The 25,793-nt window shown below is 36.8% G+C and overlaps 2 protein-coding genes and 1 long non-coding RNA gene across 17 annotated transcripts in view; 2 read left to right on the forward strand and 1 right to left on the reverse strand.

Moving 5' to 3' along the window:
• Window positions 1–490: 490 nt before the first annotated feature.
• tmem186 (transmembrane protein 186) lies at window positions 491–1,697 on the forward strand. Of its 3 annotated transcripts, none has more exons than XM_087303276.2 (3): window positions 491–542; window positions 632–707; window positions 816–1,569. In XM_087303276.2, exon 3 carries the CDS (start codon window positions 816–818, stop codon window positions 1,491–1,493), a length of 678 nt encoding a protein of 225 aa, XP_087159402.1. In that variant the 5' UTR covers window positions 491–542; window positions 632–707; the 3' UTR covers window positions 1,494–1,569.
• Window positions 1,698–3,696: 1,999 nt separating this feature from the next.
• hmox2a (heme oxygenase 2a) lies at window positions 3,697–11,115 on the reverse strand. 6 transcript variants are annotated; one of them, XM_087302045.1, is made up of 6 exons: window positions 11,030–11,115; window positions 9,652–9,762; window positions 7,190–7,307; window positions 6,594–7,085; window positions 6,390–6,513; window positions 3,697–4,370 (listed from the first exon to the last, which is right to left on the reverse strand). In XM_087302045.1, exons 4-6 carry the CDS (start codon window positions 6,816–6,818, stop codon window positions 4,243–4,245), a joined length of 477 nt encoding a protein of 158 aa, XP_087158171.1. In that variant the 5' UTR covers window positions 6,819–7,085; window positions 7,190–7,307; window positions 9,652–9,762; window positions 11,030–11,115; the 3' UTR covers window positions 3,697–4,242.
• A 763-nt stretch (window positions 11,116–11,878) lies between these two features.
• The window catches only part of LOC141380293 (uncharacterized), a 52,733-nt gene continuing 38,818 nt past the window's right edge, over window positions 11,879–25,793 (forward strand). For 3 of the 8 annotated variants that reach the window (XR_015522164.1, XR_015522165.1, XR_015522162.1), the window contains exons 1-4: window positions 12,018–12,258; window positions 24,017–24,119; window positions 24,672–24,748; window positions 25,639–25,666. This is a non-coding gene — a long non-coding RNA (uncharacterized LOC141380293). The other 5 variants (XR_015522163.1, XR_015522159.1, XR_015522166.1 and 2 more) reach the window with 5 other exon arrangements.

Genomic DNA, 25,793 nt, shown 5'->3' on the forward strand with positions numbered 1-25,793 from the left:
AAAAAAATTAAATAAATAAAATTACAAGGGATATATAAATTACAAAAAATTGCACACATCCGTATAGCTTTTTATTTTTCATGTCTTGTAGGGTTTCAATATGCATAAGATAAGTTTTAAACAAATAAATATTAGGCTTATCATTGGATCAGTTTTGTTTGTGTACATGGTACTTCCTATACATTATCATTAAATTAATAAACAAATTTTGCTCCGAAGTTTTGTTGTTATTATTGAATATCAAAAAATATTTTTACAAGAAAACTGAATTTTTAATTTAGTAAGTTTAAATATAAAATGTTCAACATCAAACCAAAATATTTGGGTATATGTGCATTCAACAAACAGGTGTTTTATCGATTCCTCTAATTCACAAAAAGTGCACGTAGATTCCATGTCTCTAAAATATTTTTAACAACTTGTTTCAAAAACGATTTTGACAAGCATTTATTTAAGGACTTTTATTTTGAAACGATACTAAATATAACTCATGTCCAGCTTCACAGAAGAAGTGCGCGATGCACTGAACTTGTATGGACATGGTGAGTTCATTCAAAACTGCAATAATATTTAATAATAATACGCGTTATTTAATTATGCTTATGTATTTTCTATGATTATCGCATATAAGAAGCTGGAACGCATAATCTGAGCCAACACAACAACTGCCTTTGTCAAGCACTGTTTTTATCAACAGAATAAACAAGGTATGTCAATAATCACGATGGTTACATTATTAAAAGTAATATTTTTGTGTAGTTTTAATAATTAACATTTAATAATAACTACTGTTGTGATGCTTACTGTCTCCTCAGATGATGATGTCAGCAAGATTAATCCACCTTTCCCGTCATTTCCCTCAATATGGCTTTCGATGCCATCCTTCAGGACTCATTTCAAGTGCTCGCATGCAATACAACATCAACAACGGCCTGGCACACATGGGTAAACAGATGCCCAACACATCCACACACACCACGCGGATTCAACCGGCCTCATTCTCCTCTGACCTTGCCTCAAGAAAATACAGTCTAATCTATGCATTTCCACTAATCAGGGGCCTGCGGGCTCTTTCAAGACTCAAACTCTTACAGACGGGCATCACTGTTGTCCTGCTGCCCACTGTGTATTACCTCCACCTGCAGGGCCAGGCATCAGTGTTGGTCTTAAATCGCTCCATAGGCATTGCCTTGTTTGCTGGAGTCATGCTGTACTCCATAAGCCACTTTGTCAGAAGAGTGGTTGGCATGATGTATTTGGATTCAACACAGACCATATTAAAGGTGTCACATCTTAGCTTTTGGGGTCACAGAAGAGACATTTATGTGCCCGTCTCAGATGTTGTGACTCTGGGAGATTCAGGAGACTCCAGGGGAGAATCAATTCTTCGGTTAAAGCGGTACAGCACTTCTAATACCATGTACTTTTCTACCAGACTGGGACGAGTGGTGGATAGACACGCATTTGGGAAGGTTTTTGGGAGTTTGTCATGAATTTGTGTAGTTTTGTATGTCATGTCATATGAAACTTTCCCGAAGTGAGAAATTAAAGATCTTATGGTAAAGTTAAGTATATGTAGCTTTTGTTTTGTGCATTTTATTAATAATTAGTGATGTAACAGATCACAAATCTTACGGTTTGGATCATATAATGTTTTTTTAGTCACAGATCGGACCAGCCAAAAAGGGGAGGAGACAAATGTCATTTCTTTTCCATTTTATTACAAAAACTGCACTGCAAGAAACATTTGGTTTCAAAAAAACAAAAGTAAGAACCCTTATATTTATAAAAAAATGAAGAAATAATTAGCTAAATATAAATAAATGGTAAAATATTCAGTACTGTGGAAAGATTCACAATTTCTGCTACTGTTGCTGATGACACTAAATGTAGAAATCTAACATTATAATTTGTACAACCCATATTTATTTTTAGTCTCGTTTTCAATAAATGCTTGTTATTTACTCATAAAACTTCATGTTTCATTGCTAGATGGATCATTTTTTATTATTATTCAGTGGCATATTTTTGATGGCTGGTTGAATTCAACTTATTGGTTAAATAATGTAATTACTGCTTACAACCTTTATTTTTGAGCGTCAAGTTAAATGTATATGACGTTGATTTTAATTTTTACCATAAACATCAGTGGTTTATTCTAAACTATAAACTGTTATCCCAATACTTGTGTTATTTGACTGATTGTAACTCCATAACTAACTCAAAAGACCAAAGACTCAATCTCTTTCTTGATTTTTGTGTTGTCAGATTTGAATGCAGCAATTGGTAAGATAGATAAACATATGCAAATCACCATCATTTATAATTTATGTTGCGTGGGTGTTGAGATCCTGATCTTTTTAATAATTAATTGTGTGGCTTACACTGAATGCATCAATGCAGGTTAAACAAGTAGAGACAGAAAACACCTTTAATAACCTAAGAAACCCACCACATCCTGAATAACCTACCACAACTTCTTCCATCATCATTATATTTTATAGCAAAGCCTAAATGCTTTCATACATGTGATTTTAATGACTTAAGAAAGCGATCTCTCTGCAATCGTTACAAATTTAGCATTAATCTACTAATAAAAAAGTAATTATCCATGGGTCATGTGAGTTCCAAACCATGGGTTGTGATCCTTACAAATCATGAATCAACCGGGATCCGTTACATCCCTATTAAAATAATGAAATATTGCAGCAAGGATGATGCATTATGGACTTTTTATAGGATAATCTGACACTATTGGAAAAAAAGTGTTCCTACGGGTCCTGGAAAATTAGAAGGTTGTTTTCCAGTTATGGAAATGACCTTTAAATTGACAGAAATGACCAAATGTCTCTGAAATAATCATTCTTGTCCTGGATTTTTTTCTGTATTTTTGGGTTTTAGTTTTTTAGTTCAAAACAACCAACTGTTTGTAAGCCTAGACAGGGATGGGCAGTATTTAAGATACATGAGTTATTACAACTATTATGTGTAGAAATGTATTGAAAAAATATTTGTTATACAGAAATTGGGGAAAAATAAACAAGGGCTAATAATTCTGACTTCAACTGTATGTTTATATAAAATATGTGTTTTAAATGCAAAATAGTACTTTGTTATTTTTATTTGATAGGGCTGATGAAAATGATTTAATTTTTTGTGTCAAAATACTTTAATGTCTTGTATTTTTATGTTTTTAAAATACCGCAAAATACTTTGTAAGAAGTCTACATTAAGACATAGAAATGCACTGCTTATTGGTGCTTTGGACATTATTGACTCTTCTATTTCAAAAAGAATTGTAAAAATCTTAGGTGATTTAAAGTGTATACTGTACAAATAATAGTAATTTTGGATGTTTTTGATTTGTTTTTGTTTAATGATCAATTAAAATTATGTAAAAAAATAAAAATTAAAAAACTGCATTTATTTGCACCCTATAATGGTAGGTACGCATAGTGTGTATAGCCATACGGCTGCAGGCACCACTGGAATACATGATGACATATATCTTTCAGTTTTGGCTGAACTATCCTTTAGTGTCCTATAAAAACTCTTTATTGTATTATAATTTCATTTTGCGGTTTTCAGGAGTATTCACAGGTAAGCGTGGGGAGCAGAGAGACCTCGAGGCCGGAATCGAACTCGGATCACCGTGAGCACCGGAGTGCATATGTCGATGCACTAACCACTACACCATTAGCGTTGATCTCTTTATTCTACATTAAATGCCACAGAAATCTGCATGGACAGAATCTTTTTAATCATTCACTGCGCCAGTGATGTATATAACACATTTTTTATGTATTACAATGTGCAAAACCAACCAAAATAGGTTAACGATACAGACTTGCATTAAGCAGATCAAGCAGCTCCATTGTCATCTTGCATGCCCTTAAAAGTATGCTTACACTCTTGACTGAGAGTGAAAACAGAATAAAGAAGGTCACATTCCCTCAATAAGGCTAAAACTTGCATTATATTTTATACAAATAGACTCCAGGTTTTGTCTAGATCTTTAAATCATAGGTCTCAAACAAGAGACCTATAGGGCCGCAGCTCTGCAAAGTTTTGCTCTAAACCTAATCAAACACAGCGTGTCTAGTAGTCTTGGACACCTTGATTAGTTGGATCAGCTGTGTTTGGAGCAAAACTGTGCAGAGCTGCGGCCCTCCAGAAATTGAGTTTGAGACCTATGCTTTATATGGTTATGGAATTCCTGTTTTCTAATTAGTGTAAAGATGATCACATGAGGTACCAGGCAGCCAATCCGGCAACAGCAGCAACCAATGTGGCCAGAATCACCTGTACTGTTGATTGTCGAAGCACCGTCTTGGCGAAATTACATGCGTAGGTTGTGTTTCCACTGACCGCTAGGCAAGAAAAAAGAGAAACAGTGATACAAACAAAATATAGAACTGTATATTCAGAAATAGAAATATCCAAACATTGTGATCAAAACTGAAAATTGGTTAGCGACCTAAAGTTTATTTAGTCACATTTTGGCATTTTGGGCATTTGGTATAGGAGGTATTTGAAACAGATACCCGAGCCACCTCAGCTGGATTCTCTCAATGTGGAGGAGCATCGGCTTTACTCCAGAGGCGTTCCCAGGCCAGCCAAAAGACAGCGTTTCCTGGGTCTTCCCCAAGACGTCCTCCCTGTGGGACATGCCTGGAACACCTCCCTAGGTAGGCGTCCAGGAGGCATTTGAAACAGATACCCGAGCCACCTCAGCTTGCTTCTCTCAATGTGGAGGAGCATCGGCTCTACTCCGATCGGCTCTACTACTATTTGATGTTCCATTTACATGAGTTAAAAGTGCAGATTTAAAGCAGATTTTATGAACTGCATATATTCAGAAGAAAATTATAAAGCAGTTATAAGCATGAAACGCATAGTTCACTAAAAAAATGAGTAAATGGTGACATTTTTAATTTCTGAGTGAACATTCGCTTTAATCTGACATTTAGTGTAACAGTTTTCACTGACTTAAACCCAGGTCAGATCACACGATTTTTATTGTCGGTTACGAAAATCACTGTTAGACCATGCAATATTGTCTCAGTAAAATCTTGATTTGTCGTGGGTAACAAATGTGCCAGACTATACGTTCTTTCACGATCAGTCATACTATGATGTCTGCAATGAGTGTTATATCCAAAAAGCAGTCACAAGTGTTGCTATAACAATATTTCTCGTCTCAATTTCATTCATTTCAATTTTCTTATTTCAATCTCAGTAAACACTGATGCTTGCTGACAACTAGGCTACATTATTTAAGGGCATTCCTTATGACACGGATAGGATCAAACTTATGATTTCTTTTTAATTTAAGATGTTTTAAATCTAAATGTATATGTTGCTGCCAATTTTGCTTACTCTTGCCTGAACATGCCACGAGTAAGACGGAGAAATTGAAAACACCTCAGCAGCTGTTAAGCATTAATTATATCCTTAATTTCTACAAAGCGGAATAAATCATCACCGCACAACTGAGTAGTGGAGGGGCACAAACAAAAATATAACTAATATATTTTTCTTGGAAAAAAATTTTTTTGAAATGAATTTTGTTTGCTATAATATTTATCTTAATTTTAATGTATCTTTTGTTGGTCAGAGACTTATAATCAAGAACAATAAATAACCTTTGAAGTGAAGTGCATCAAAACAAGTCCGCTATATGCTTCAGAACCAAAAGTTGCCAGGAGATTGTGTTGGTTTGTTTATAAAAATAATTATCTAGCCTAAATAAAACTGAAGTGAAATAGTCACAGAGAAGACTATATTAAGCTCTTTTTACTGTTAATGACAGTGAATAACAGGACAGGCTTTTACAATGTATTCGCAGCACTGTACAGGTTCCCAGATTACCTCAGAAGAACAAACTCTGTTGGAAGGCTGTGAGAACTCAGAAACTCGTTGTGAGAATGAAGTCAGTCTGTCAGAAGAAAAACACCTTTATATTTTAGAAAAAGTAGTTAAAGTTTGCATAAGATCAATCATTGGTTATCCACCCATGACCCACTATAACTGCATTAATGGCAGCAACTGCTGAGACAACTGAAAAATGATGTGCTCCTATTGCAGTGTCACCCACGTGACAGAACTCGTAGAGAAGAATGAGAAAAATCAAATATGCTAGACTTCTAACGACACCATCGCAGGCATGGTATCGGTTGTCGTGAACTATGCCAATTTGATTCTTGAGTCACAATGCCTATTTGTTGTTTACAAATCCTATGTCAAGGAAATCAAGCCAAAATCGTGACAAATTTGTGTGATCTGACCGGGGCTTTAGCAAGAAGATGAGCCGATCTAAAGTGTCTGAAACCAATGTTCTCAAGTTTTGATCTCCAATGTATATATATTGTTTCTAACAACGTCCTTACCCATTTTGGCAGCATAGTATGGACATTTACTAATATCTCCACCCATGTCTCCATGTGCATGGGGACCAATGTCCTGCACTTCCTCTTCTATGTCTTTCCCGATCTCCTGCAACTCTGTGAATACCTGACAGAAGATAAAAGGATGTAAAAGTACAATAATCATCTGATTATCTCAACCAGTAAATGGAAATTATATCCTCTTACGTCCAAGTTCAATTTAAAAGCCAGGTTGGCTTCATCTAGCAGCTTGGCTTTGGTCTCTGCATCCACTTCCAGCTCGTTCATCCGGCTGCGGTACAGCCTCTTGAAGGCTGTGGGGTTGTGGATGCCCTCAAAATGGTAGAAGTTCAAGCCCTCACCGGTAGGGGGCAGTTTCAGGGCCCGCTGAGCCACTTTCTTTAAAATCTGCCCTCCTGATAGGTCACCCATGTAACGGGTCCATGCGTGTGCCACCAAAAGAACCGGGTCATCGCGACCCACCTCATGTATGCGGTCTACATAGGGCTGTGTGGCAGCAGAGCAGGAGATCTGGCTCTCCCAGTCTTCACCATAGAAATACGCCAGGTCTTTGGCCAAGGCCTCTTGCCGGTGAAGCTCAGAGGGGAAATATAGAGGGGCAAACACTGCGTGGTCCTTAACCTTCTCAATCTCCTCCTCAATGGCAGAATAAACATAGTACAGGGCAGTGGTGCCAAGCTGGGGTTGACAAGATGACAAAATAGCAAAAGTATAAAGGTCAGAAAATTGTGGAGTTTTGAACAAAAAAAAAAGTAATTCATTAAAAGTACCAACAGACTCACCTTAAAAAGTTCCCGTTTAATTCGGCCCCTTAGGAAGTCTTTGACAAATGGTGAATTCTCAGCTTTGTCATGAGATTCTTTGGTTCCCGCTGCCAAAACTTCTGACAGGTCATTAGGACTAAAAACAGAAGATTTATAAAGATATTACCTCCACTTCTGGTATCAAAGTAGGAGCAAACAATAGCTGAAGTATGAGTCTTAAGAACACAATATGTAAACCACACAGCAGTGTTATATATTTTGCTGAATTATGTATTTGCATTATCCCAAATGCTTTGAAGAACGTTCAAATCCTAAGAAATAAGCAATTTTCAATAGTGGCATGGACCACGTCCTGTGTGTTAATGCTAATGATGTTGTACATCCATCTTTTATTCTCTCAAAACCATGCACTTGGCAGCCATTTTATTTTTTGCAGTCTTCAGTAGTTTGCTGTTGCGGTTTTTGTTCCGTCTCCTATGTTGTTTTTTTCTGTGACATCAAGTTTACTAAGTAGTGCAAACATGACTCAAAGCAAACTGCACAAATTATGCACATGGTTTGAATTGTTGCTATTTATATTGGTCAAACATTACTATTCTGATGACACATATTGCATTGACCACTGTATGTATATCCTAGCATGTGCATAAAAAAACTAATTACACCTAGGCCCAATCCTAATTTTATTTTTGTACCCCTTTCCCTTCTCATTGAAACAGAGTGTGAAGGGGAAGGGCTTTAAAATTTACCCCTAAGAAATGGCACACCCCTACAACACCTGCACATTTCATCGCAATCTCTTGCTTCATTTGAGATTAGATGATTGCGACTGCTGTTCCAGTTGCGTTTTTTTTCTTCTGGAAATCACTGAAGGCATATATTAAGTTATCATAACGATCTAATGTGGCAATAAGATCGTAACTGTACTGTGCATTTACACAGTGGCCATATTCATCTATGTAAACACACCAAAAACAACATTAACATCCACTAGACGTTTCTGACAGGGTATTCCAGAGCCATCAAGTGTCAGAATGATTTGAGACTCCTATACAGGAGTTATTATTAGGGATTAGAGATTAGTTTTTATTTTAGGTTTTTTTTTTTAAAGCATGACGGTAAAACACAAACGCGGTTATGAATATATCAAAACATGTGCTTGTTTATTGTAAAAATTCGTAATAATGACAAAAAAAAACTAATTTGTGGATCTCCTGACTTCCGGGTGCAGCTATCCCGCCGTTGTGGCTGGTGTATTCTGGGAAATTTTCTTACCCCTTGGTTTCGAGTGTGGTCCTGAAAAATCTCTGTTCAAAGGGGTGTTTAGCCCTTCACCTTAGCCCTACGCCTTCAAGCTAAAGAGAATTGGGGCACCCCTACCCCTTTATGGGAATGCACAAAACGAGAGGTAGGGGTAAGGGGTAGAATTGGGGTTGGGCCTTAAGTTTCATGTGGCATTCCCAATGATCCAACTGTTGGTCATATATGTGAACAATGATTAATGCATTAGACGCAGCCGAAAGCAACTTTTAATTATTATTAATAATAATAATAATAATAATAATAATAGTAGTAGTAGTATATTTGGTAGGTCATGTGGTTTCAACATGGTTTCCCTCTCAATGGTTTGGCATAAGTGCGTTCACACCGAAAGCGGTGAGAGTATCAAAGTAGACTGAAGTCAATAATTTTCAATGGAACATGGCAGCAATAAGCAGTGAGGAGCGGCGCGTCTTCACTGATGTGGGCGTCGAGAAGAGTTGAAATTAAGTCAACTTTATGGTAATGAGCAACTGTTCGATGTGGTTCGATGCGGCCTTCTGGTTCTTTTGCGGCCAGAGCGAACTTTTATGCTCTCACCGCCTTTGATGTGAATGCACAGTGATGCATTCGCAATCAGATATTCATATTTTCCTTGAATAGTAGCTAATAGCACTGTAGATATTTATTTGCAGGTTTGCTGTGTTTGGAGAGACTTGCATATCTGATAATGTGGGATCCTTAGTGTGTTGTTTTGTTTGCATAATTTTACTTGTGTAACATGTAGAATTGATGTACGACATTTTGTCATTAACTTTCAGTATGTTAAGAAACGCACTGAGGTAAAGTCGGTTTTATATGCGCACATTCGTTCAGTGACAACCTGTAATCTGCTCCCTATATTGCTTACCACGGTACTTTGAATATGCAATCTGAAATCACATGCAAGTATGACTTCAAACAACATTAGCACTATATATTTGACAGTGAACAATGTTGTACTTTGATAGTCATTGGCTAATATGATTTACCTATGTATAAATTGCAAAGAATACTTTTCTTACATTATATTTATTAAGGAGAAAGTCTGAATGTGTAAATATAAAACCAACTTCACCACAATAAGAAACGCACGCTCAAAACAGATACTGGTAAACTTGGCAAGCCTGTTTAGTTTCTATTAGGTCTGTGAATGTTTCTCCAAATAAAGCTGTAATTACAGTACTTCAGGATATCATCATCGCTGTCAGTGAGGATGTTCTCTCCTCCATTGGACACTGCTGAATCTGCAGCCATCGTCAACGTTTGTGCTATTTCTGTCGGGCTCTTCTCTGCTTGATAAAGAAAATAAGAAAGAAAAAAAAACACAACGGGACATTCTAAAACACTTAACGTGAAAAAAAAAGCTTAACGTGGTTTAATGCACCTAAACTTCAACCAGAGAAACCCAAATTTCTGTCAAACTGTACTTGTAGTTAACCCCAACTACTGTAAACTACTGCCGTTTCCACAGCTAAAGTGAACAATATTGTGTCAAGCGTTTTCCCCTAGGCTGTTGTGGGGATTTCAATGACATGCAAAAGCACATTCTTTTGACAGCAAGTGTTAATCTATCATAAATAAAATTTGATGAACAGCCTTTTTAACATTTGGTTTCTCTCAGTTGTTGTAAAGTTACGCCTTTCCTTATTATGGACTTGAATGGGGGAGAAAACGCTTAACGTGATATTGTTCACTTTCTCTATGGAATTAAGGCCCGCTCTTTCATTAATAGTTAAGATAATCACAAGTAAAGTTTGACAGAAATGTATGTTTCCCTGGTCTGGGTTAAAAGTATGTTAAGCCACCTCGAGCTGTTTTCTTACAATGGACCTTTATGGGGAGAATGCTTAAAGTGATATTGTTCACTTGATACACTAAAATAAAAGTTTGTTCTTTTCACAGCAGTAAGTGTTTATGAGTGTATTTTTATAGAAAGTTGATCATCTCTGGATGTTACGTTAAACCACATTAAGCTCTTATAATGGACTTAAATGGGTGATAAAATTATTAATATGACATTGTTCACTTCATCTACAGAATCAGGGCTTGATCTTTTGATAGTAGTTAGTGTAGTGTTGTGGTGTGCCCCACTGAGGTACATTAAGCCATGTTAAGCGTTTTCCTTTTATTATAATGGACTTATAATGGGGAGAAACGTATAACGTGATCATTTTCACTTACTAAAATTGAGCTCATTCTATTGACATTAAAAAATGTTTGTCACTTGTTTGTGTGTGAAAATTTATAGAAATTTGGTTTCCCCCGCTTGCTGTTAAGCTACATTAAGTTACGTTAAGCTTTTTTTACGTTAAGTGTTTTCAAATGTCCCCACACAACAACTGCAACAATTCAATAACGACAGCTCTTGTTTTCATTGCGTAACTCACATCCATTGTGTCATGAGCGCACATAAACAACAAACACTCCCGTGACATTGACTTGTGTAAGAAAGTCGTACATTTAAAAACCGTAATGACATTTAATACAGTGATATAGATGCAGGCAATGCCTGTCAGGTTGTTTTTCACCGATGGAAAGCAGAATCGTTTATATTACCTGATTTCGCAGTGTTTAAGGTAAAGCAACCCGTTGCAGTTCACATCACGTTGTATAATGTTTACACAACCAGACCACCAGACTCTAAACAGGAAGTAGAATGACGCGTACTGTGACTCAAACGTAGTCAGCGCTAAAACATTAAATCTTGTGATTTTTTTGTTACATTTATATTATGTTTATATTGTGTATTCCTGGGTTTGGTTGTTTGTTTTATTATTATTTTTCCTATTTGAATTAATTAATTTAATATATTTTTAATTATGCATATGTTAATATTTCTGAATGTAATTTATATGCTCGGCATTTAGGCAACTGTTAATAAATAAAGAGTAATGAATAATAATAATAATAAATGATAAATAAAATACTTCACTGCTTCTCCATTGATGATTTAAATGTCGCTACACAAAATTAATGTGTGAAAAATAGCGAGGTATTGTTTAATTTATAATCTTTTTGCAGATAAAGCAGATATACATACTCTGAATAGTTGTAAATGTCTGAAAAAATGCTCTAAATTACATTATTTGAAGTATATAAAAAAGTTACCTATATGAATAAAATCTTTTTAGATGGAGGAAAATTTGATAACATCAATTAATTATAGGCTAATACTAAAAACTATTTTAAAAACGATCAATAATATTATATATGATATTACATAATATAAATGCATAATATATGCTGACATCAACTTTTTTTAGATTTCAGTTGGTTTATAGACAGATGCAATTTACACTATCACCAGTAGAGGTCAGTCAAATCTAGATAATCTCGAAACACGTAGCGGACAATAAGAACAAGAAGGACCTCTGCTTTTGTACAGTTTTTCATCACTAAGCCTACATATAAATATGGACGACACAACTAACTTTATATAAAAACTGGATTGTCGTTGACGTTTTATTTAGACGTTTTATTTATTTTATTTAGATTTCAAATGGTCTGAAGAAAGGAGCGATTCCCACTATCACCAGTAAAGGTCAGTATAATCTAGATAATCTCGAATCACGTAGCGGACGATAAAAAAGGCCTTTAAAAACACCTGTTTATTGATTTTCATTCAGCCTACAAATAAATACCGCCAGCACACCGAACTTTATATAAAAACTGGAACATTGAGACTAAACTGATAGCTTATTTTGATTTGGGAGAGGATAGAAAGCGCCAAAAAAGTGCTGTACAGATCATTGGCTTTAGCATATTGAAGATGTCAGGCCATGACGGTGAGTTTTACTCTAAGTATCAGCACTAACATTAACATTTTCTTCTGAAAACATTAGTTTTTTTAATAAGTTGTGAGCAGGGTACAAATTACGCGATCAGGGGGTTGACTTTTTGGTAAGTTTTCAGTGAATCAAATTGATCCATTTCTTTAAATGACATCAAATTAATCAATAAGAGGTATTGAAGTTTTCAGTGTTTTGAGAGATATTTACTGTATCCTGACATACATTGACCTCTGATTATTTCAAAATATTCAAGCTATGCTTTACTTTTAGGTTATATGTAAATACAAACACAAGAAAAGTGTCCCGTGACCGCTTAGATCTGTCAGATTCAGACTGCTGAATGATTGCACAGACTACGCAGAAGTATGCGGAAGTACTACTTTTAATTTGTCAGTAACCTGGGTCAGGTGCTTTCGGTGAACTGCTTGCCGTGACAAAATCGGTGCGTTTAAGGTCTGTTTTCTTTAAAAATCAGCTATCTCCACTGCCTAAGTCAGTGGTTCTCAAACTGTGGTACGTGTACCACTAGTGGTAGGCGGGCTTCCTTCTAGTTGTACGCGGAGGAATGCAATATGGCATGTACATGCTACATATATTTTAAAATTTATCAAAAATGATGTATATAGTATGCCATATATGCCATATAGCCTATATTTCTGAGGTAATTTGCCACATTTTTTTTACTGAGCAGAGTTGTAGCTGCTTTACAGGGCCTACTACACTACTGTATTTCAATACTGCTCATTTTGGTGGTACTTGGAGAGACAATTTTTTCTGAGGTGGTACTTAATGAAAAAAATTTGAGAACCACTGGCCTAAGTGATATCTGATATAAAGTGGGTATCAGGATGTACAAGAAGTACTGCATTAAATTACATTTTTCTTGTCTTTAAAATATGAACATTTATTTTACCCCAGAATATTTAATGGACCTTCTGCGCTAGTTTGCTGAGCCTGAAAGGCACGTGCTTGTAAACGGTTTTTCTTCTCGTTTTATGTTTGAACAACTAAATGAATGCCAAATTCTATTATCAGTGCTGTAAAAGAAACCGTATAAAATGGAAAAAAGTCACATTGATAGGTTACCGGAAGTTGATCAGTATGGGAAGAAATACTAGCACTGCATATAACCTATTGGCGCCATTATGCCATTATGCAAGAAACCCTATAGTGGGATGGACCATTATAGGGATGATCAAACATATATTCGTATATCTATTATTTTAATTATTAATACTATTATTTAAGATACAGATAAGGGAAAACTATTTTTCAGTATTAAAGGGCTGACCCCCCCCCCCCCCCCCTTCCATCTTGTCTTGATGAGGGAAAGATCAAGTGTTAATTAAGGGGGTCCATCCCCTCCAAACCAAACCCCCCTTTAACTCGTACCCTGGTTTTAAGGCAGAAATTATACTTGACCACAAATGCTTAACAAAACATAATTCGCTGTTAAAACCTCTCAGCACAGACTGATATCATATATGATCTTAATGTTCTCGCGCGAGGCCCGTATATTTTTATAACACGGAAAAGATTTCCACTCATGCTTATCATTAGTAGGAAGCTCATATGGCAGACACATTTAGTCTTTTATCAGCATATAGGCCTACTGCATTATTAGGGAAGTCGTGTTTTCCTCAAGCGTATAGCAGTCTAAAGTACTTCCCCCTATTTATAGAGAAATGTCAATGTGTTCTTGAGAATATGGGAGCAGCCTGCCATGTGTTTGATTGAGCATGTGTGACCTGCACATAAGGATACAATACCATTATTATTTATACACCTCAGATCGGACCACCAGACAAGCCGCTCTATTTAAACAAAGGAACAAAGACGTTTTCCCTCCTCAAAACGTCCGAGTATTGAAAAGACCTTTGGCACTTTCTTAGCTCTTTTATGTCTTCAAGTGCTGCTGAAGCCCAATTTGACTTCTTTATTTTGTGTTCTGCATAATGACCGCCCACCTCTGTGTTTATTAGGGACGAGCTTCCTAAGATCAACAATATTGCTTTGGCCTTGACTTCACTGCTGTGCTATTTCATATTCAATGCGAGTTCCTTTGTTTATGTGCATATTTCGGACTCCGGAGTGATTATCACCGCAGGCTGAATTCCTGTACACGTATCACAGGAGTACACTTTAAGTCGATAATAGTGCTGGTGACATCATTCTGATCAATTGTTAGTCGATGGTGAGTCGTCCAGGCTCAAATTTGTCATCCAGATATTTTGCCCTCGCATTGTTTTGTAGCCTGAATATTTTTGGCAATGTACTTTTGAGTCCTGTTTTATAAAAGGGGAACCTTCCTGTCTGTTAGGATTTCCCCTTGTTTTCTCCAACAAACAGTTTAAGTAAAAGAATCAACAAGGGTGTGACAAATCTGTGGAGTATTTGCTTTCGGGAAAACAGGCCTGAGGTGACCTTTGTGAAAACATAATGTTCAGGTTTTAGTTTGTTTAAAATTTTAGTAGGAACTACACTACCTGACCAAAGTCTTGTCATCGATCCCAGTAGTAAGGGCAACAAATAATAACTTGACTTCTAGTTGATCATTTGAAAAAGTGGCAGAAAGTAGATTTTTCAGATGAATCATCTGTTGAACTTCATCCCAATCATCACAAATACTACAGGGCCTATTGGAAACCCACATGAACCCAAGGTTCTCACCGAAATTTGTTGAGTTTGGCAAAGTAAAAATCATGGTTTGGTGTTACTTTCAGTATGGGGGTATGCAAGAGATCTGCAGAATGGATGGCAACATCAACAGCCTAAGGTATCAAGACATTTGTGCAGCCCATTACATTATAAACCACAGAAGAAGGCTATTCTTCAGCAGGATAGCGCTCCTTCTCATACTTCAGGCTCCACATCAAAGTTCCTGAAAGCAAAGAAGCTCAAGGTGCTCCAGGATTGGCCAGCCCAGTCACCAGACATGAACATTATTGAGCATGTCTGGGGTAAGATGAAGGAGGAGGCATTGAAAATGAACCCAAAGAATCTTGAGGAACTCCGATAGTCCTGCAAGAATGGTTTCTTTGCCATTCCAGATGACTTCATTACAATAACAATTTATTTTAGAGTCATTAATTAGTCATTGCAGAGATGTATGGATGCAGTCTTCAAGCTCATGGAAGTTATTCGCAATATTAAATATTTTTCCACTCCACCATGACTTTATTTTCTATACTGTACATTAAAGTCATACCTAACTGTCCTAATTAACTAATTAAAAATCAAGTCATGATCATATTTTATTCTGCTAAAATAAGCATAATCTAGAGGCTTTTGCCTTTCATATAAGCAACTTCTCATACCAAATAATCAACTGGAAATCAAGTTATTATTTGTTGTTCTTAAAACTTGGAAAGGCGACAAGACTATTGTCTGGTAGTGTATACACGATAAACAGGTGATTAATCATAGCTGTGAAAAGCCATGAGGTTGTTCTGTTTTCCCGTATGTAGTTTATTTTACTTTGGTTGAGCTATGTAATACATCTGCTGTATACTGTAGAAATTATGTAAGTCATTGCTTGGAGTAAATTGCTTGTTAATAATCCAACAGACTTAATGCCAGATAAAATGACATGTTCATATATCTCAAGTGAATACAACAGTGTAATTCAAGTCTATGGTCAGTCAGTGTCTATTATTACTATAAATAGGGCATTGGTGCATTTTACCCACGATTTTGACAATATGGAAATATTTGGTTAATCTTTCAGAGCATGCCTACAATTCTGAGACAATTTTTAAAAGATTTATTCTAGACAAAGACAAGCTACAATCTTATTATCTCAGTCAGTACATGGACCTTTATATAAGTCTATCAGTTGATGTTGTACGCACCTATTCAAGTCCTTGGTGAAGTTTCACAAACTAATTTTGAGAGGAGCACATGATATGATTGGTCTCTTATCTACAATTATTAGTTTTAATTAGTATAGTTAGATTAATCCAAATTCACTATAAGTTGCCCAGCTAAAATTATTTCCTTATCTTAATTTTCCAAAGAAACCCCCTATCCACCCCTTCTCCCCCTTTCTTCCTTTAACACTGGGAGCTCTTGAGAACTACCTGATCTCCGTTGAGAACAACCTCCCCTTACATGCTCAGTCGACTAGGCGGGAGCCCTGGGTTCAATTATCTCTGAGCTCAGGGTTCTCTCCCGGGACAGCATACCAAACCTGCTATCATTTGACAAACAATATCTAATTGTGAACTCTTGAATTAGCCTAAATATCTAATTAGCCAATCGCGGGACAGAACCAACATTACGACAGGTAGACGTTGTCATAAGGGTGAAACAGGCTTCAGAATGATGAAGGAAGGTGATTTATGTGACCTTAATGTGGAAATGCTTGCTAGTGCAAGATGGGCTGGTCTTAGTATTTCAGAAATTGCTGATCCACTCAGATGTTTACGCATAACCATCTGTAGATTAACAGAGAGTGTTCCAAAAAGAGGAAATATCCCGGAACTGGAAGTGCTGGGTGGAAAATGTTTTGTTAATCCAAAGGAGAAACTAGCAAAGGCCAATTTAAACTTCTGCTTTGAGTGCATGGTCAGATGTAGCCTTCTGAGAGATGCATACCCTTCTCTGTACCCTGATGTGGACTCTCACATGCACCTCTCAAAAACACATCACAGCGAAACCGAGCTCAAGAACTGTGATTAGCTGGTTTGGTAGCTGAGTGGTCAGGCTGCTGATGGTGGGATCGAGATTTTCCTGGCACACTCTCCACCTCCTAGTACCACTAATTGAGCATCATTTAATTTCCATAGTCCGACTGAGTATTGTGCATCTCTTTTTAACCATATCCATCTTGTGGCTACTTTCAACAGAATACAACAGATCATCTCTAACCGGTTACTTGAACATGACAGAGAGTTCACTAAACTCAAATAACCTCCATATCTAAATCCAATAGAGCAGGGGTGTCAAAACTTGGTCCTGGAGGGCCGGTCTCCTGCATGTTTTAATTACAACTCCAATTAAACACACATGAAACAGCTAATCAAGATTTTTCTATATATACTAAAAACTTCCAGGCAGGTATGTTAAAGGAAGTTGGAAGTAAACTGTGCAGGACATCGGCCCTCCTGGACCGAGTTTGGACACCCCTGCAATAGAGCATCTCTGGGATGTTCTGGAACGGAATATTCCCATCATGGATGCACACCTGGCAAATCTGTAGCAACTGCTTGATGATGTCAGGTCAAAATGGACTAAAATCTTTGAAGAAGGATATAAGCACTATTAATCTAGCAAGGCAAAGCTAAAGGGATCAAATTTGAAGTTTTATTGTCCGTTTTATAGTTTAAAAAGTTAGAAAATTAGATACTTTGTAAAACAGCCACATGATTTCATGTAGCCCATCAGTCATGGCTGCAGGATATGTTACGTGCCAAAACCTGGAATTAGTGGTTAGTGCAAGTCCCTAAGCATTAGCAGCAGAGTATTAATGACACTTGCACCACCATAAACACCACCAAATAGGTGATATGGCATAATATACTGTACAGAAGTACCTTTAGTGCAACATTGATTTATTTTGCAGAGCAGAGTCCAAACGAGTCTCTCTGACAGTAAATCCAGCAAGTTTTTCTCCTCCAGACGTTCAAGGGAAGAGTCTTTCGGTCACCTGCACCATGAATCACATGTTGGCGGGAGCCTGCTGCGTCTCTCCGCTGGACTATAATTAGAAACATGCCTCGCGCTGCGCGGAGGAAACAGTTTGGATAACAAAGAAAGGAAAGTGTTTGCATCAGGCAGGCATGTACAGTGATTGCAGCTTGGCATTTCTTCTCGGACGTCTCTCGTTCCCTCATTATCAGACACAGGTGAAGGGCAAAGAGTGGAGGTCTCGAGGGGAACACAAACCACTGCTCCTATAGTTGACTAACGATGAATAATCCCTGACTACATCACACAAACAAGACTAGCACACCAAGACACCATTCTTGCATTGTGTAGCAGACGATTGAGAAGCCGTTAATAATGTGTACTGGACGTTTCAAGGGTTTCTAAACATTTATGTTGGCTTGACTGCGTGCTTTACTTAAATATACAAGGCCTGTAATCACAGGTGGGACATGGAAACGGTTCTTAGATAGGATTTTACAGTTTCCCTCAAGATACAGAGATTGCATTGTGACACGCATACAAGCCCACGAATGACTCTCAAGGGTGGATCGGGTTATGAACTGGGTAAAAAACGGCTCCTGTTGACAGGTTTTACGCACAGGCTTTTCCCTGAGCCCTGCTGAACACCAGATGCACTGTACGGACATATTTCATTCATGAGTAACAGAATATCCTGCAGAACAAAATGTCATGGACACCTGCGAACACTGATGTTTGTGTTTAGAGTTGTTCTGGTCAGTCAATGCTGAATGCTTGTCAATGTAACAAAGGATAGAGGGGTTATAAATATCTTCCTAGTTTGTCTTGTACTGTAACATTTTTACTTGTTCCTTATGCTGGAACTATAAGAGCCAATTTTTGGAGTCTGTCTATTTATCCATCCATCATTTTGTGGGTCATTCAGTGGGGGCGACAAACTCTATACTGCCTGGTATGAGCCAAAAGATGTACAGTATTAAATAAATGTGCTTCAATACACAGTTGATTGCACCACTGTCCTACCTTTGATAATCCCTGTAAACTGTCGTAAGCAAGGGCTACATTTGCTATGGGTTCAAATATAGGAAATATCGAGGAAGTGGTTGTTCAGCGGGTTAAAATGTTTTGTTGATGCCAAATCATAATGGATAGACTGATTTGGCTGATAGAAAGACTACAGTAACAATAACCAGTCCGTGAAGGCGCTGTCATCTGACCGACATGTTCCCTACACAATGTTCACTGCTCACTACACTGTGGCCCCTTCACTCAGGAAACCCGCTGATGTTTACTTTTTAAAAACAAAGATTTGTATTATAATGCAGTGTCTTCTGATTAAATTTAATACGTAAGTGATATTTAACTGCATTCATGCAATTTGCACGAGATCTCGTCAGATCTTGCGCACTTTTATATCTCTTGACTTGATCATGCTTCTTTGAACTGGATTCATCGCAGATTATCATGTGATGTCCAATTGAACAAATCCCTTAAGTGGTAACAGAAACATACAAAATGATCCCGGCGTTGTGAAGACTATGATTGAGAACTGCAGACATAGACAAGAATGGGGTCCAGAAACCCTGGTTTAGGTCATTTATGTGGTTGTGAATTTGACACAAGATACTTAAACATCGCTGAACACCAGAGACCCCTATTTGTGTATTTTCTGGAGAAAGTGGTCTTTTTAGTTAAGGCACCTGCACACAATGTTCAGGAATGATTTGAAGAACGATTGAAAGCTTAAGGCAGGGGTTCTCAACTATGGACTTTGAAGTCCACTTTCCTACAGAGTTTAGCCCCAACTTTGATTAAACACACTATCCTGTAGCTTTCTAGTATTCATGAGGACATTGATTACCTACTTCAAATCGGAGATTAACACTGCAGGAAGGCAGATCTTAAGGGCCAGAATTGGTTCAAGGCAAGGGTGTCCAAACTTGGTCTTGGAGGGCCGGTGTCCTGCAGATTTTAGTTCCAACTTGCCTCAACATACTTGCAAGGATGTTTCTAGGCCACATAGTAAGAGGTTGATCAGCTAGCCCAAGTGTGTCTGATTGGGGTTGGAACTAAACTTTGCAAGATACCGCCACTCCAGGACTGAGTTTTGACACCCCTGGTTAAAGGTGTTCTCCTGGCCTCCACATTCAAGTCTTCAAGTTTAATGCATGGTGGCTCCACCTCACAACCTACAGATTTAAAGGATCTGCTACTTTTGCTGGATACCAAACTGTCAGGAGTCCATGCCTTTGTGAGTCGGAACTAGGTTTGGCAGCAAATGGATGATCAACAGCATATTCATAATCAATTTCTTAGAGACACAATGTTTTGGCTCTTCTGCAAGATATTCTTTTCAAAGCTGTTACATTGTTTTACATGTATTGTGATGGACTTAAGTCATAACAAATGGGACTGTTAGAATATAACAAGTCAGTGTTTTTTCCAGTAATAGTGCTCTGTACACTGATATTTTTACTAACTGAGCACAGCTAGACATCCCCATACAATAGACAATAGACAGTTTTCATTTGGAATTATTGTGTAGCATGCCAAATGTCAGTTAAATAGATTTTTTGGAGTTCATATACTGTCCTGTTTGAATTTTATTCATCACATTTTCACTTGGGAGTCATCTTTTAGGAATCAAACCCACTTTTTTGAGAATCCTTAGCAGTTTTTTCCCCTCCATTTTTTCTCTCATTATTTTTCACGGAAGAGTGATCCTACACATAGAAGCATTGCCCTATTAGGACTGGTTTAAATATATTTCATATACTTGCTCCAAATTTAATTCACCCTTATATGGTAAATTAAGATATATAGAAACATCTAGAAGACACAGATATATTATGAGAACCCCAGTTATAAATGTGAATGCATGTACAGGAAAAAAAAAGATATACTAAAAATTGCTATGCAATATAATTTATCACTATGACTGATGCCTTAGGGATTACGAACCATTTTTTTCCCTTTATTAATCGAGTTAAATCATTCACAAATTTCAATTGTTTCATAGGGTGTTTAAATGACAATAGACTTTTCACTTTTTGCCCAACTGTTTCTTTAAGCTTACAAATAAGCAAATGGGGACCGCAGGTCTGTTCTCAGGGCCAGATAAAGGGATCAAGTTGTTGTATGTCTGAATAGTTCTGGCCCAGGCTTCTGTCCCAGCAGGGGGTTCATAGTGAATACACCCATACTGGCTCAAAAATGTGCACAAACACAGATATACACATCACAATCCCTCTCTTGCAATTATACATAGTTCCTGTAACCCCATTCCCCACTCCTTCAATATTATTCTCATAAGTCTGTAATCTGAATTGAACATGCTTTATGGCGATAGGTTGATTTGTTGTGTTATGTTTGGCGGCTGATTTCAGATAACAGGTCTCTGGGAGTAGGTGATCTGGGTTCCATGCGCAGAAAGGGCCAGTTATAGACCATTACAAGAACTGTATGGGACTGAGGACAAAGCCCTGGGGGATTCCTGCTACACATACCGTTAGCACAATATACAGCCGTGGAACAATTGTTTATTCATAGATGGTCTGTCTGCAGACTCTAACATAAATTATGACACGGATCTATTGTGTGGCCCACTGATTGTGCTGCCAGTAATGTACATTACAACTTCTGCTAAACATGGTTCTCAACAGAGCGGTGAATGTGTGTTCAGGTCTGAATGCACATATTTGTGTGCTGACTGACATTTCTTCATATATCATTTTTTATGAGTGTGCATGTAAGCTTGTTTGTTCTCGTGTATTTGGCCTTTGTGTGTGTTTTTTGTTGTATATATGTGGTTATCTGTATTTTTTTGGCTATTAAAGTGCAACTTTAGAATTTATATTGGTTAATTACAATGACAAAGCAACTGTAGAAGTTTCGAATAAAGTTCAGCACATAGAGTATTTAATCTAGATATTTTTCCCCTTTACACATGTACCAGCTCGATCTCATAAGGAAATGTAACTATTCTACGTATTGTCAGGAAAGTGGATAATTTATAAGATTTCTTTTGTGCATGAACATGTTTTTTTTTTTTTTTTTTTTTTAAAGATGTGCCCCCAAACTCAAAGACTATAGAATACACAAGACTTGTCACTTGTATAGTTTTGAATGGGGAAAAGTGTAATGGTCAATATGGTGAATGAAGCCCCACCTACTAGGAGCCAATCATCAATCAATCAAAGCTCAGACCAGGGGCCTGTTTCAGTAAGGAGGTTCAAACAACTCGGAGTTTAAACTTGAACTCTGAGTTGATTTACCAAGAGATTAAAAACTCTGAGTTTTCGGTTTCAGAATAGCTGATATGAGCTGGGTCAATCAACTTCGAGTAGACCAACTCAGAGTTAAGCGCGCACACCGTGACTTTAAAAAGGCATTATCAATGGAGCGCAGACATTACGAGTGACCATGGCAACATCTTAAAAACAGAGATCACCGTTTCTTTCTCCGGCTGAACTTGATCTGCTCCTGCAAAGTTATAGCAAATATGAGTGTATATATTTAAAAAGAAGGAACCATCAGTGAAACAGAGACAGTTAGCCTGGGAAAACAGCTGCTCAAGTTAATGCGTAATTTTTAATTTTAAGTATTTAAACATTTAAGTATAATAAAATAAGTAATGTAATGTGTGACGTTTATACTTTTTTCTAAACTTTTATACACTTTTATCAGTTTTAATAGATTTAACAGCGCACGTGTTGTGTGTCTGCCTTTTTATTGATCAAGTGATAGAAGTTTATAACATTAAGAATGTAAGCAGTAATAAAATAATTTTTAGACAGAATAATAATCCCATTAATCTAGTAACAGTGCATGTCGAAGGTTAAGCTAATTATTTATGAAAAAAGGATAAGCCTTGTACGTGACTTTGTTCTGTGTGTGACAAAAATGTAGGCAATAGCTGTGTTTCCATCAAAATATAGGCTATTACATAAATTTGTGCAAAACTGGAATAACGCCTAAAAATAAAGCAGCGTTTTTATCCAAACAGTCGAAGAGAACACAATCGTCTCTTCCTGATTAACTTGCGCCAAATATCAACAGTAAAAACAGAATTACTGCGGTAGAAGAAGCTGCGTCAATGAATTTTTATTTAATTAATGTACTTGCGCCTCAGAATACAATTGACAAACAATGAACACGTGGGGGCGTTTGAAGCCAGACGCGGAGATCTTGACACCTTGCTTGACACACTCCAGACGCTCGGAGGTAATTAATAATATACACTAATACTGAAACAGTTCAGGCATTTTAGAATGACTAAAACAACATTTAAGATGTTCTGCAGTGTGCTCAGTCTGATGGTTTGTCCTTTCACACACATTTTCATCATCATCTCTAACAAACCTTTTTTTAATGTACATACTGTAATTTGTTAAGTGCACTTCGTAGTTTATGTGCGTCTTATCAAATAAAAGTTTAACCTCCTCAGTTATGCACATCTTTAATTATGCGTATTTTCAAAAGTTATGTTAATCACGACGTATCCATCAATCTTTTTTATGCACATCTCCAAAATGAGCTCTAAAATAGGTGTGTGGAAACGTAAGGCTAATGCGAGAAATACGCTTCATCTTTAAAAAAGGGGAGAAGACCGACAGAAACTCAGAGTTTAGGGAATAAAACCTGCTCCGGACCAGGTTAGATTCACAGACTAAGTTACCACAGTAACTGACTCTGAGTTAAAGTTACCTTTCTTTCAGAAACAGGTTTGACTTACCCTGATTTCTTGAGTTTAACAAACCTGCCATTTTGAAACGGAAAACCCAGAGTTTCTCTCATTTCAGGGTTAAAATACTCTGAGTTTTCACTTAACCTCCTTTCTGAAACAGGCCCCAGATGTATACTTTTAGGACAGTTTATGTGGTCAACAAACACACTGGAATCTTAGCGAATACTTGCTTCAAAGACATAAAAAATATATCAACATAAAGCTTGAAATCGGTACTTTTAAATAAACAAACTATACTTGAAAACAAAAGTTTGATTTAGTTTTGTAATTTCTATGAAATAATCGCGAGGTAAACTCTGTCCTGTCAAACGCATATCACATAACAGCAACTGCTCGAATACCCACAAACTTGTAAACAAAGACTCACTGTCGTTTCAGGAGGGGATTCGCCATTCAGATGGAGTTGTGAATTACTTCAGAAGAGCAGCATCAGACGATTATTATTCAGAGGATGATAATGTGTAGTATGGCCATAAATGAGGTTGGTGTCGTGATCTTGTTCCTTTCGAGTGCGCATATGCCAGTGTTTAGAAAACGAAACTTATGAGACGGTTTTTGTTTAATTTTATTGGTGATTCTAAATATGTGATGTAATCGTAAGCTTGGGTATCAGTTTTGGAGAATTTATTGTTTTCCCATTTAGACAAAAAGCCCGAGCATACTGCCCGAGAGGCATTTCAAAGATGTCTGCTGAGTGAATAATCAATAGTTTAATGTGTTACAATCTTTGGTATATTAAATTTCCCTTAGTTTTGTTTATTTTTAACCTATAAAAGTAAAATTACATTTATTACCAAATGACAAATAGGAAGGACAAAGGAATTTGTGGGACATTAATGTAAGAGCACAAAAATTGTTGTCTTGCAGATTTAGTTTAGATTCAATTAAATTTTTAAAAAGGATTTTGGGTGAGCTGTGCTTGTATGCATTGCTATTCTTTTATTAATGCACAGTTTACCCTTTTTACCTCTAATATGGCCGCACGATAAAGGCATATTTCACTTAAAAACTACAATTTGGTATTCATTTTCAGGTCATCCATGGTGTTTGTGACTTAAAATGTTATTATATGTCAATATGTGACTCCAGGTGGTGAAGATCATGTTCAGGGCTGCGTTTCCCAAAAGCATCGTAAGCCTAAGAAGTTCGTAGAAATGATCGTACGACTGATCTTAATATTACGGTCTGTTTCCCAAAAGCATCGTAACTTAAGTAGCACTTGAAAATCTTCGTGGATCTACGAGTGCTCTGGAGTAATCGTAAAGCCTTAAGTGCATCGTAAGGAGACAGAGTTATGAGGGCACCTGCTGGACAACCGGCAAATTGCACCTACAATTTACTTCTCTTCAAAGTCATTATTCATTTTATTTGTACGTATATCTCTATTCATTTATATTTTCTACACATTACACAATTCAATATACAAATAATAATAATTAATAATTAGGCTAAACTTTTCAAAAATAAATGTAAGAGCTTATTTATTTATTTATTTACTTATTTATTTATTTTGATGTGAGATAAGCAATTTTTGATAAAGAAATTGATAAATAATTCTACTTAATTAAGGTTTCATATAAATATCGAAAATGATGCTGATGTCATTTCCGGCAAGGACTGTTAGAATTAGTTTTATGCGAGATTGGAGCAAGACAGTGTTTTTACAGTACGACATTTCCAGTTAATTTATGTTTTTAAACTGGCTCAAAAATATTTTTTTTTATGTTATTCGAGTTGAATATACATTCACACAAGTAGAAGAAGAATTATATGGATTGCTATAACATGTGCAACAATAACGAGCCATTCTATAGCGTGACATTTCAGCACTTAACAAACGGATAGCGACTCCTAAGTTGCACTTAAAGCTGGGCTACGTGCAATTGTGTTAAGTGCATTTTTGGGAAACGCACGTGAAACAATAACGAACGTTCGCAAAATGACTCGTAGAAAACGCTCTTAAGTGCTAAGATCAATCGTTATCGGGAAACGCAGCCCAGGACTGTTCGCTGAGACTGTGGATTAAAGGTAATAAATGTTATACATCATGTTCAGTTTCTTGAACTGACTGATCATTTCACTTCATAAGATCTTTCAGGAGGAGCCAGTGATATTCATTTTGTTTTGCCTGTATGTTTTATATTTACTTACATAG

This window comes from Danio rerio, chromosome 22 (genome assembly GCF_052040795.2).
Source record: "Danio rerio strain M-AB ecotype USA chromosome 22, GRCz13ab, whole genome shotgun sequence".
In the NCBI taxonomy this organism is placed as follows: domain Eukaryota; kingdom Metazoa; phylum Chordata; class Actinopteri; order Cypriniformes; family Danionidae; genus Danio; species Danio rerio.

What these genes read in the sequence shown, in the direction of transcription:
- hmox2a (XM_087302042.1), bottom strand. Translation starts at nt 9,727, where the DNA reads ATGGCTGCAGATTCAGCAGTGTCCAATGGAGGAGAGAACATCCTCACT. An exon ending in TTAAACGGGAACTTTTTAAG is followed by an intron (nt 7,086 to 7,189) that starts GTGAGTCTGTTG and finishes TGTCAACCCCAG; the next exon opens with CTTGGCACCACTGCCCTGTA. An exon ending in ATACTATGCTGCCAAAATGG is followed by an intron (nt 4,371 to 6,389) that starts GTAAGGACGTTG and finishes TTTCTTGCCTAG; the next exon opens with CGGTCAGTGGAAACACAACC.
- tmem186 (XM_087303276.2), top strand. Translation starts at nt 816, where the DNA reads ATGATGATGTCAGCAAGATTAATCCACCTTTCCCGTCATTTCCCTCAA.